Raw genomic sequence first — 11912 nt, 5'->3', positions numbered from 1 at the left:
GTCACGTGCACTCCTGACATTTTCCTACTTTGTGATTTCCTTTTTTATTCCTGCTTTATGATTTCCTCATTGCGAGGTATCATATCACAGTGGACATCATAGTGGATCTTGAATTGCTTGGCTTCAAGTTCAGTTGGCTGGCACGGCTGGCTGTCTATACTCCGTCTCAAGTCCGTCTCGACTCTTGACTCTCGAGGCGTGAATATACAGAAATGATACATTCGCATTCGACCATCCGAAGTATCCACATTCCGCAACAACAGCATGTAATCCCAACACGATTGGTATGCACATTCATCTTGCCCTCGGCTCAATACTTAGTCGCGGAACACGGCGGCGCAATCATATGCGTCGTCTGTTAATCGCAAGGCTGAGTGTTCGTATTCGTGTCCCTGGCGCTGGATATCTCGGCACGGAATTACTAGTACTCGCATTTGCGTTTCCGCTTTCTGTGGTAGCGAAGGATCTACTTATTGGTGCTGATTCAGCATTCGTTTCCAATCGGCGGGAGATTTTTCAGTCCGCCCAAACAAAAATCGTGTTTGGACCATTTTCTGTTGTTTTGCGCACGAATCTTCTTGTCTCTTATCTGATGCATGCGCTCTGCGAACTAGAAGATTTTCAATCTCTTCCAACTTCAGAAATCTTGTTCCGAATTGTTCTCTTTCTGCTTGGCTTCTCTTCTCTCTTCAAAGAAACGATCTATTGATTGTTGTGCCGTGGCCAAGCTGGACGCTTTTTCGTTCAAGCGTCTTTGAACTCGTACCATCCTTTCCTCTTCTTCGATGACCTGCTCTTCTCTTCGGCGCATCTTCTCTTCTCTTTCGTGCATCTCCTCTTCTCTTCGAAACAACGCTGCTGATTCTGCTTCTTGTAAAGCACTCTTCTCTCTCAGAGCTCGCTCTCTTAAACTCGCCGCAATATTTTTTTGGATCCATTCCTTTGCCTGTCGATCAACAGTTTCTTCTTTTCCGGCCACTTCTTTCAATCTCTCTTCCAATCTCCCATTCAATATACGAAATTGATTTTCAAGCTCTTCCTTCCTCTTACTCAACTCAGCAATCTCCCTTTCAAGTGCCATTCTTTCCTTGAGAACATCTGTTTTCATCTTCCCCTCTTCTGGGGCTTTTCTCTCCAAATCTGGCAACTTGGACGCGGCGACTCTGTTCGATTGATCGAGCTCTGCTCCTTGACTTTCGTTTATCTTGAACTGCTCGATCCGTTCCAAAACCGCAGCCTTAAATTTATCAGCTGCAGACTTTCTACGTAACTCATCAATTTCGTTCGGAACTTTTGGCACGATTCTGCGCGACGTTGAGTTGGCAGACGACAAAGAACTGAATGCCGCGGTTTCCTGAGGGACAGGGGCGAATCGAAAGTCACGATTGGGTGTGTGGACCGGAAGTCTAGTGGTTATGAAGTCACCGTTAGGGGCGTAGCGGCCGAGGAGTTCATAGGCGCTGGGCGGCTCTGGGTACATGTAATAATCATCTAGAGCGTTTCTTTCTCGCATTTTGAGTCAGAATAGAACGTATACGATCAGAAATGAAAGTAATGAGTATATTTGGATTTGCAAGTGATAATATAAGTTTTAGGTGTGGAGGTAGATGTAATGTGTCTAGGGATGTAGAGTGAACGGTAGGATGAAGTTGAAATAGAATAGATATGATTAGAATTAAAAGGTAAATAAGTGTATTCTCAGATTTTAGAGCAATAGTGATATGATATCTAGAAGTATGTGTGTATGTGTGTAAGAAGTAATGAGTGTAAATAAGAAGCGGTAAGTATGTGAGTAGAAGCGAAAGTATTACAAAAATCTGTTATCCACTTTTACTCCGGTTGATGCGAAGGGCGTTTGAAAGCTCTGAGCAAGAGATTGTCGAAGTAGATAGAATTTGGTGTACACGAAGAATTGATAATGAAGGAGAAGAAAAAAGAATTAGAGGAATGTGGGAGAGACATGCATTTTTATAGGGTTTCAGCTTTTGGAGCTAGTGATATCTCAAAGCTACTGACGAAAAATAATCAAGATAGGAAATCATATCCAGCAATCATAGCCTTCGATGATGGCGTCAGATTTGCACTTTAGTCGTATAAGGAAAGGCGAAGTTTTGTTACATCATGATATTTGAACGTCGAACTAGACCTGAAATCACAAAGTGGTAAAGTGACCAATCACGTATCGATACCAGTCGATCTAAAGTTGAAACTTCATACAGTGGTGGAGCTCTGATAGGAGAAACCTTGGAAGTAACATGGTAAAGTATAATTTAGTCGACGACGAGTTGAGCAAGAAGGTGTCGCGCCTCTTGGCATTCAATAATTCCGACTAATTAACATATCAGATCGAAGTGTTCAACGTATCAGATCATCAATCGATAATACCACTCTTCTCTGACAGATTATTCAGTAGATCGGCGGTTTGGAGTCAGATGATGAACAACTTTCACCTGGAGAGTACGAGGCAAAATGGCGAAGTGCAATAAATCCCAATAGCTTTTGAGGAAAAATGGGCAGATGAATTTCACATGAGTTGACTATCTATCTAGTAGAATCGCAGTGCACCATCAAATATTAACGACGTTTTCAAGATTTAGACGCGTCTAGACTCGACCGTTGTCTCCGAAGGAAAAGCTTAGCGGGGTACTTTATCGCGCTACTTCAAACTACGAAGCTTTAAAACAATTTCGCAACGTCATTGACCAATCAATATGCATTGTTTTTCGAATACGCATGCCGAGACTTGGTGAATAGACAGATATGTGTTAACACTTGAAGGCATACGAAGTATACGGCTGATTGAAAGATGCGTGTACCCCACTTGGGACATTATAGCTTCAACGTTGTCGATGTCTAACTTTTTGACATATCGAGATTTGCAATAACTAAAATAGAATTTGTACCCTTTTGTTTATGGTGTTATCTATGTCAAATCATGATGTGTTAACATGGTATCTTTCTGCGATTTCGTGGTATGACGTGAGCATTTATTTGATCGAGAGAGAAAGGTGTGGTTACCCCTATAAGGTTACCAAAGTTGAACACTAAATTCAAACTGAACTTATGCAGATTAAACGACGAAAGCTTCATAGCTTGAGCTTCGTTGTATCGAAGTGAGCATTTGATTTGTATTGGCTTCTGTCATATAAATGAAAAGTAAATGCATACATTGGAGCTATGTCGTTGTCCTGAATTACCTAGTGTGTGAAATAAACGCGCAATACAATATTATCGACCACAACGGAGGACTGATAGCCGATGTCCGATGGATTCGCCCCACATTTTGAGCCCACAAATGGATACAATAGGAACCACAATGGCTTGAGCTTGAGTAATAGGAATATATAACAACACAAAATACAATCTTTCAGCAAATCAAGCAAACAGCTTAATAAGCTACCTAGCTTCTGTGGTCCAATGGTTAGGATTCCACCCTTCCAAGGTGGAGGTTCGTGTTCGATTCACGGCAGTTGCAAAATCTTTTGCCTTTTGTATGTGTTTTAAGCTTTTATATGGTATATGGAATGGAGGATACGCTGATAGGAGTTCGTCTCGCTACCTTTTCAGGGATTCTTTTTTCTTCTCCGTTTTGCGACAAGGTACATTTCTTTTTTCGGAGATATCTTGTATACTTCATCAGTAGGCTGAGTACCAAGAAAGTAGGTAAAAAGTATTAGCAAGTTTGGTTGAAAGCCGGGTGTATTCAACTTTCCATACTTTTACCTTTTTGATAATCTTACTTTTTTTTGATTGCTAGTACAAGGGATATCTTGATTTCTTTTTTCTATTGGTGATGTGAGGTTCAGCTTCGATTCCATGGTGGAACAATCGGCAGTGTAATGTCAATACTGTATTAGCAGTATTAATACATAAGTGTGTGGTCTTTGGATTGTGGCTAGTAAACACAGTTTTCATTATATTTTCCAGCAATGTCAAACGACTTCTTCCTAGCCTCCCCTCTCCACTTCACTTGGCACATCATCTAATGAGTGTGCAGGTTTCCTTGAGTAATCCGAGGTTTTAGATAGCAATACCACAAGTAAGAAGTTCCAATAGAATGATCATTCCGACCAATGGAGAAGAAGGGCTTTACAAGGAGAATTACTGCCTTGGTTTTACAAGCTTCTTGTCTATGGTTTCTCCAATGCCCATACTTATTCCCCATGGACTCCAAGACGAAAATCACAAAAAAATCAACGAGTCAGTGACGATGAGTATCCAGGCGCCATAAGATAAAGTATCAATATTGTCAAAACTAGCTAATACTACTAACCAATCCAATATTCCAAACACATACCAAATCATAGATCGAAATACATACTAAGCAGTTCCCTCCCTAAAAGCAGCCGCAATACTAAATTGTCCCTTGCCTCGTACTTTCCCACCTTCTCCAGCTGGATATCTAGCCTCATATCTGAGCGCTCTCCCTTCGACTTTGGCCACTAATTCATATTCAACTCTATAATGTTCCTTTCCCCCCAAGCTGTCTTCTGGGTATACAGGTGTGATGATGCCTTTGTCGCGGAGAAACGTCATGTCTACGATGATGCGGCCGGCGATTTGTGCGTCTATTTTGTGTCAGTATGACATAATGATATAATTCACGTGAAAATTTATGGAAAATTACCAGCATTTTTAAGATTCCTGCGACTGTAGTGAGATTCTGTAGCGGTATCGGAAACATAGAGAATCTCTTCACAGAGGAATTTCTTTTCGTCGATTGGAAAGGTGTGATAGGTAGGAAATGGAAAAAATTGATGGTCTGGACGGATTGAGTTTCCCTATTGATTGTCAGGATGAACGTCAAAAACATTAATGACTTAATATATTACCTTGACCATGAAGTAATCAATAGTGGCTACATATTTTTCACCATCCAGTTCACTCTCATCGGGCCTGACTCTTTCATGCCCGGGATATATTCGAGGTTGCCATGGCTCATGGCGGAGAAAACCGTAGCTTGATTGGGAAATTCTATCTGGTCCATTTTTCTTATCAAGAGCACGAAGAACAGCACCCGATGCTACAGCTGTAATGCTTTGAAACAGTTAGTTTGTTGAGCAAGATAAAAGATACGAATCTCACCATTTATGCCTATCTGCTACTAATTCGATATTTAATTTGAGTTTACCAGATATCTCTGCAAGCCAGTTTTTGAGATAGCTTCTCAAGGAAGGAGAGCCACCAAATCCACCAACAAGGAATACTTTCTTTGAATGCTCAGTAAGATAATCACTGGGTTGCTTTTAGTGGTCTTGGGACATACCTTGACCTCAAGTTTTTTTTCCACAGCTTGTTGAATCTGGTTCTCCAGCAAATTTGAGACACGCCCAAGAAGAGGAAAGAAAATATCTTTATAATCACTCCTGAGACCACGTTAGTGAATATTTTGGTCAACCGTGGGCGGGTTACACATACAAAGTCATGTGTAAATAGTTGGCCTCGAAACGCTTTTCCGCTAGACCAACACGATTCATCCGTTCATCACCACGTAAGCCAGCTATATAAACCCTATGACCACACCTCTTCATAACATTGACTCGTCGCTTATAGTCATTCTCAAAGTCTGGTATCAATCGATTGACAATTGACTCAAGGGTATCGCCATTCTTAAAGAGATAATCTTCGTCTTGGAGGCGATTAAGTAACATGTCTTTATAATTATCATTGAGATAGCTGGAACCGCAATTGTCCCCTAAGATCACAAATCAACGTTACCGAATCGTTAAAAAGAACTGCTCGAACTAACCAGCGGGCTGGATTTTTTCATCCTGCAGACGTAGTGGGTATCGATTGCTGACTCCATATGTGACGACATCGACAGTTCCACCGCCGCAGTCAGCGATAATGAAAGTCTCACCAAGCTATACGATTATTAGCTAAGGGATTGAAAATTTGCCAACAAGACCTCACAGATACATCCTCTGAACTTTCCAAGAGAAAAGTAGCGGCAGATTCAGGCTCAGAGATGAGGAAGATGTTGTCCGCAGTTGTAACCCAAGAATTTCCGAAGGTAGTCGCCTGAATGGCTGCCTTGACAGACGTTTGAAGCACACGTGAAGCTTCTGGGGACCAGATAGTAGGTACAGTCATGACGAAATCCACAGGCGTTTGATCAGTGAACCCATGGAGATTTTTCAATTGTTCTTTGGTATGCTGTAATACCTTCACGATATAATCCGAGATTGGATCAACAGCATCCCACATATCAGACTCGGTTTTGGATCGTTTACCATGTCTTCGTATGGTGCCTTCCTTGAGAAGGCCAGTTAATGTGCTTCGAAGACCCTTTCGATCTTCATTAGTATACTCAGTTTCCACTAACATGAGTTTAGCTCTCTTCACGAGACGTCTCTGACTTCGTGTTGAGTTCGCCTTGTACATCTGATATGGCACGCCATACCCCCAAAGAAAATCTACCGAAAGCTCATCTTCCATTTCCGAATCCTCGGGCTCATTGATGGTGTCCCCACCTGCTCCACTGAGGAGCAATGGATGTTGTCCCTGAGATAAATCGAATAAATTCTCATCAAATATTTCATCTTCATCGTTCCGATGCCGCTCGACCGGCTCTGGTGAGTACCAACTCTCTGTTGGAACTTGCTTCCTCTGGCCATCTTCTACATCGCTTGGCCAGTTGATCACACTCAGAACATCATTAGCAGAGCCTTTCATATTACCACAGTTAATTGAAACAATGCTGTAAGAGACAGATGTGAATGTGGTTCCATAGTCTAAACCGACAACAACTTTATCTGTTGGGGTGATGAGGTGTAATCGCATGTTGGAACTCCGCACCGATATAGCAGTGCTTGGGGTCGGAGAATGCGTCTTACTGTTACCTTGAATTTGTGACTTGCCTCCACGTCGAGCTGAAACTGTCTGTCTGGAGACATTGCGATTCTTAGATCCAAAAGGGCCTCCTCTTGTTGCCATGTTTTTTGACATTTCAAAGGTTTCGAAAATTTGACTTTTGGCCCGTAGAAGTGTAAGGATGTATAGTCAAGCTTTGAATGATGCCTCTAAAATAGAGACGCGGGTTAATGAGAGGGGTATGCGCCTGATGTGAGTTTGTTATCTTCATACCTTGGAACAAGGCTGATAGAGCGGAAGTCTGCCGCGGATTTGACTATGCAAGTTCTTAGGCCTCGTTTTGAAAAAACAAACAGAAGTGATATATCATCAGCTGCGATTCCTATTGGATGTCAGTATCTTGCAGAATGATTCGTAAAAGATACTTGATAAGGCATATCTCCAGGGTAACAGGGAAGTAGGCTGCCTTGAATGCAAAAGGAACATACCTCACGAGATCATTCAAGAGAAGAAGGAAGCATCATTTTATCCTTGGAGCACAAAATGTGGGGGCAGGGTATGTGCTGGAGAGGCAGGGGCATGATCGGTTCTGGTACATCTTTTCGGATTATATCACCTGCTTATGCCCATTGGGTGTTGGTGCGACTCGAACAGCAAACTTGAACATTAGGTTGAATTTTTCGTTATGAGCAAACGCATAGAAACTATCCATGCAAACAGTCCAAGGCGGGAAAAGTGATCTGATAGGACGCTCGGATGCAAAATGGGTTGCTGCAAGAGGGACGCTACATCTTTCAGGTATGACGAAAAACCCCAGTACTTATTTCTATCCAAAATTCTATCAGATCCACAATATTTAGAGAATTACAAACGACCGACAATGAGAATGCGCTTGGTGGCTGGAATTTATGCAAGCATCGGGCTTATCTGTCCGCATATTCCTCAATCCCCCATCACGAAATTTCAAACATTCCCAGATTGTTCAAATATTGGGTACGATACCAAATATGACGCCCTTGATCTGGAACAAGGAGGATGATATTGAGTTGCTTGCTTGGATTGACTTTTGCAAGCTGCAGAAAGTGGGAACCAAAGAAGACACGCTCGACTACATGATTGAGCACTCCCGCTTCACCAGTCGCGATGCAGTGAAGGAACATCTAAGCGAGCTATGGGAAAGATATGGTGATCAGAGTGAGGACTCGGATCAAACAATGTCCCTAGTTGATATAATAAGCAATGGATCTGCTTACATGACCAAGCTCCCAGGCGAGATGCGCGAGAGCATAAGAACGAAAGTTGACGGCAATTCCAGCGATTCACTAATGCTGCTCATCATTTCTAAAATGGGGGATCATAGAAAACAGAAGAAAGCCACGAAAAACTCGGGGGACCCCCCTTCAAGGGAGGAGCATGAGAGGGGGCTAAAGCGTGGCAAGAAGGCCGAGAGAGCAGACGAGGATCTCCCACCTTCCAAAAAGCCTCGCTCGAGCAAAGTATGTACTTTTCTTGTCATTAGCACAAAACGTTAATTGATCTAGTCCATAGGATGAAATGCCTGAAAATACGGATGAAGCTGATATTGTGAATGGAGTTGTAAAACCCCGATTGCCAACCCAAAAACCGGCAACCGCTTCGACCGAAGCTCCAGTTTGCAATGGCGAAGAGCTCACAATAGCCAAGTCTCAAGCCCTCAAGTATAATCTGCTAGCCCAAACGGCAAATGGAGATAGCTGGCTAAAGCGTCTGAAGTCATTGGAAAATAAACATAAACAAGAGATAGCTCAAATGCAAGAGCTTTGGCAAGCAGAGTCCGAGAAGCTCAGCATAATGGAAGCCGAGGCCCAAGGAACCATCAGAGATTTGAGGGCACAATTAAAACACCTTAATGAGGCACGAAGGGCTCGTCAAGAGGAGGAACAAAGAGCTTTAGGAAGCGGTGCCTATGTTTCATTAGAAGCCCGACAATTTGAAGACCTTGAGGAAATCTACCGATTGACCAAAGAAAATAGAGAAATGCACAAGTTCTCTGAGTTTGCCGATTTAGATTTACCAGGAAGCCTAAATATAGGGCACGAAACGATAGACGATGCAATGGATCAAATACAATTTGAACTCTCCTCCATCTCTTGTCACCACATCAATACTCCGCAGCTTTTTCCTAAGATATTTTCAATGCCAAGGGACTTGCGTAACCTTATAGATTCGGCTTTCAATAGTGACATCGAAACCGCCATTGGGAGAAATGAAGTCGAAGTCATTACAAAGAAATTCGGTGCTCAAGTCTGCATCAGAGCTCTTGTATTGGCTGCGCTGAGAGATTGGGTTTTTATGTCAAAGTTTCCTAATTTCGCCCCTTCAAACCCTCGCATTCTATCGAGTTATAGGCACATCATCTCCGGTTTAGGTGAGCGTCCCGCCATTAATGATAATATAGAAAATTAACTTTATAGGCGGGGAAAGCAAGCTTTCTAGCTTGGATATAGCAGCTCATCGCGCCATTATCGAAGGAAAATGGCTCAAAGAAGAATCGATACCCAAAAGAGCCACAGATCTAGCGGCCAGGTTCTCTGATACAGTCGCTCCCTTGTTCGCAAGCACACCATGCAATGCGGAATATGGATTGTTCCACACGTGGGGTGAGCATTCAGAATGTTGGAAAGACAGGCGAGCACATCTGCAAGAAATATTCCAGACTGCATTAACCTTGAAAGCCGATTCTGTTGTAACAAAGTCCCGGTATGGATTTTCAATCTACCCACCAGGTACAACATTTGTTAGGGATGAAACCGATGTGAAAGGAACAAGCAGGCCTAAAAGTGGCAGTAGTTGGATACATGCATCATTTCACATCTACGACGCTGTGATTATTGGCAATAGCAACCAGAGCACGTTAGTGCAAACGGAAAATTTCGTCAAGGTATCCGAAGCAAGAACTAGTGCAAAGTACAGCAAGGATTTGCTGTTCCCCAAGAGATCGCCTGAAGTTGTTTCCAGTCGTGTCACAGAGGTCACGGAAACTCCGATTCCCAAACACAAAAGTACGGATCAATCAAAAGCTATCGTAGGAGCTGAAGCCTGCCTAATACCACCGGTTCCAGAAAGTAATGTTGAAAGTTTGAAAGCACAAAGATCCGCTGGAGCAGGAGATGATGCGGAACCTGACCATAGTGAAGATTCACCCCTTCCGCGATGCGAAGAATGTGGCAAAGAGTTCCCGGCAATAGCTCAACTTCGTAGGCACGAAAAGAACAGTGAGCCGATTTTTGATCTTTTGTTACAAGCTTTATGGTAACTTCAAATAGGAAAATGCACAGAGTGCCCCGAGTGCGGTAGAAGATTTGCCCGCGTCACTACTTTACAGAATCACCAAAAGGCCGAGCATAGCGAATATCGTGCGCCCAGACCTGAGGAATTCCCCATCGAGCAGAGGCGGGCACACCCTGAACTGGGCACCTTAGTGAGCCAGGAAAAGAATCAATGCCATAAAAAGGTTGAAACTGCTGAAGCCAGAGATACCAGCCCGAATCATCAACGCAATAAAAATTGTACGGGAAACCAACTCATCAAGGCACCGCGAGCAGTCTCGGCTGTTGCGTCAAACGCTAGACCGGCACAAGCATGTCATGATAACCCCAGGCAGAAAATTCCCGTAGGTGAAATTGTTAACGCTAGGCCAAAATGTGATCTTTGTGGTAACGCGTTCTCGAGCAAGGAGAGTCTACAGCGCCATGTTAGACATAGTAAGTTCCACGCTCCATGGATCTAACCAGTATGTTGCTAACATAAATTGCTAGATACCTGCTCACTCGAATGTCCAGAGTGCAAGGAAAAGTTTGCAAGCCTCGAAGAAAGACGTTACCACCAGCGCAGGGAGCACAAGTCGGTAGAAAAAAAGCCAAAAGATCTAACAATACCTGAACCACAAAGTCCATCGACTCCTCTCAAAGAAAGCGACAAATCGCAGATTTCAAATCAGACGAGAACTCCGTCCTCGAATAACATTCAAAGACACGACATAGGTATGTCTTCCACCCTTCCACATCAATATCTTCATTGCAATACAACGGCTGATAATCTGAAAGATGGTCAGCCTCGCTATAAGAAAACCCCACGCAGAGAGACCGAGGATTCAGATGCTGATGACATGCTTTCCCCTTCGGAAACGGTGAAAACAAAACGTGCTCAAAGGAGAAGATCTACTAGATCTTCAGATAGACGAGCTGAAGTGAGGATAATTGATAGCCAGGAAGCATTAGTCCGATCCCGCGGAAAGCGAAGTAAGACTCCAGCAATAGACGAATGATGAAGGTGTATTACAATCTTGAAGGACCGGTGCTTTAAGGGTGTGTAATTTTCTATTGCCTTTTGTGGAATAGAGAATGGGATATCGGCAAAATGGGGATGAGATCCAGTTGGAGCTTCGAAAGAATTGGTCATGTTGTGTATCTAAAAGGGAGGAAGAAAACTTTGTACCGACGGAGAAGGAGAACAGGAATAACGGCCATTCATTTTTGTTACCTGAATTGTATCATTACACACAAATTCAGAAATTTCGTTATAAACTCCATTGATCTTTGAGTTTGAGGAAGTACGAGATATATCAAGGTGAAAGTGCGTGTGGCGTTTGTGGCGCATGGATAAGCCACCGGACATGAAACGGTCGTCCAGATTCGGAAGCAAGCTAGTAATTCTGTGAGCTTTTGAAGATGTGCTTGAACCTGACGCAGTGCAGCCTAGGAACAGTGCAGAAGCCAGGGCATTGTCAAGATATTGTGTTGTCCTCGGTGTAAGATATGAAAAATATCTCCGCTCCTATTGTAAGCATGCGTATAAGCGAAAAACTTAGAACTGCTCCGGACTCCTTTAGGAACTCATCGAGGAGTTAATCTGATTGGCCGTACAAGAAAATCTAAATGTTAATTGAACCAATGAGAGTGAGTTTCAATTTCGGACTGTAGGATTTGTTGATCTCATTGATTTCCCGACCAGAATGTTTCTGACCTTCTAGCCACAATGAGCAACTTGGTACACGCTATATCGAGATGAGTCGAATTATTTTCTGCTCCTTTCCCGTGAAACCCACAGGTGGCAAATCC

General features: G+C 43.0%; 3 protein-coding genes across 3 annotated transcripts; 1 reads left to right on the top strand and 2 right to left on the bottom strand.

Moving 5' to 3' along the window:
• Positions 1–637: 637 nt before the first annotated feature.
• Positions 638–1513, bottom strand: Bfra_009969 (uncharacterized protein; the record flags this gene model as incomplete). The annotated part of the gene is made up of 1 exon (XM_037340304.1): positions 638–1513. The coding sequence occupies one exon, from the start codon at positions 1511–1513 to the stop codon at positions 638–640; it is 876 nt and encodes a 291-aa protein (XP_037189527.1).
• Positions 1514–4320: 2807 nt separating this feature from the next.
• Positions 4321–6948, bottom strand: Bfra_009968 (putative hsp70 family protein; the record flags this gene model as incomplete). The annotated part of the gene is made up of 8 exons (XM_037340303.1): positions 4321–4568; positions 4628–4781; positions 4833–5037; positions 5086–5210; positions 5267–5366; positions 5419–5695; positions 5750–5864; positions 5914–6948. The coding sequence occupies 8 exons, from the start codon at positions 6946–6948 to the stop codon at positions 4321–4323; spliced, it is 2259 nt and encodes a 752-aa protein (XP_037189526.1).
• An 872-nt stretch (positions 6949–7820) lies between these two features.
• On the top strand, positions 7821–11119 carry Bfra_009967 (putative zinc finger protein 470 protein; the record flags this gene model as incomplete). The annotated part of the gene is made up of 6 exons (XM_037340302.1): positions 7821–8309; positions 8362–9220; positions 9267–10067; positions 10119–10556; positions 10611–10835; positions 10899–11119. The coding sequence occupies 6 exons, from the start codon at positions 7821–7823 to the stop codon at positions 11117–11119; spliced, it is 3033 nt and encodes a 1010-aa protein (XP_037189525.1).
• Positions 11120–11912: the final 793 nt, after the last annotated feature.

The sequence above is a fragment of the Botrytis fragariae genome (genome assembly GCF_013461495.1).
Source record: "Botrytis fragariae strain BVB16 chromosome Unknown tig00000163, whole genome shotgun sequence".
NCBI lineage: Eukaryota > Fungi > Ascomycota > Leotiomycetes > Helotiales > Sclerotiniaceae > Botrytis > Botrytis fragariae.
The sequence above is the reverse complement of the archived record's forward strand: the minus strand, read 5'-3'. Positions and strand labels throughout refer to the sequence as shown.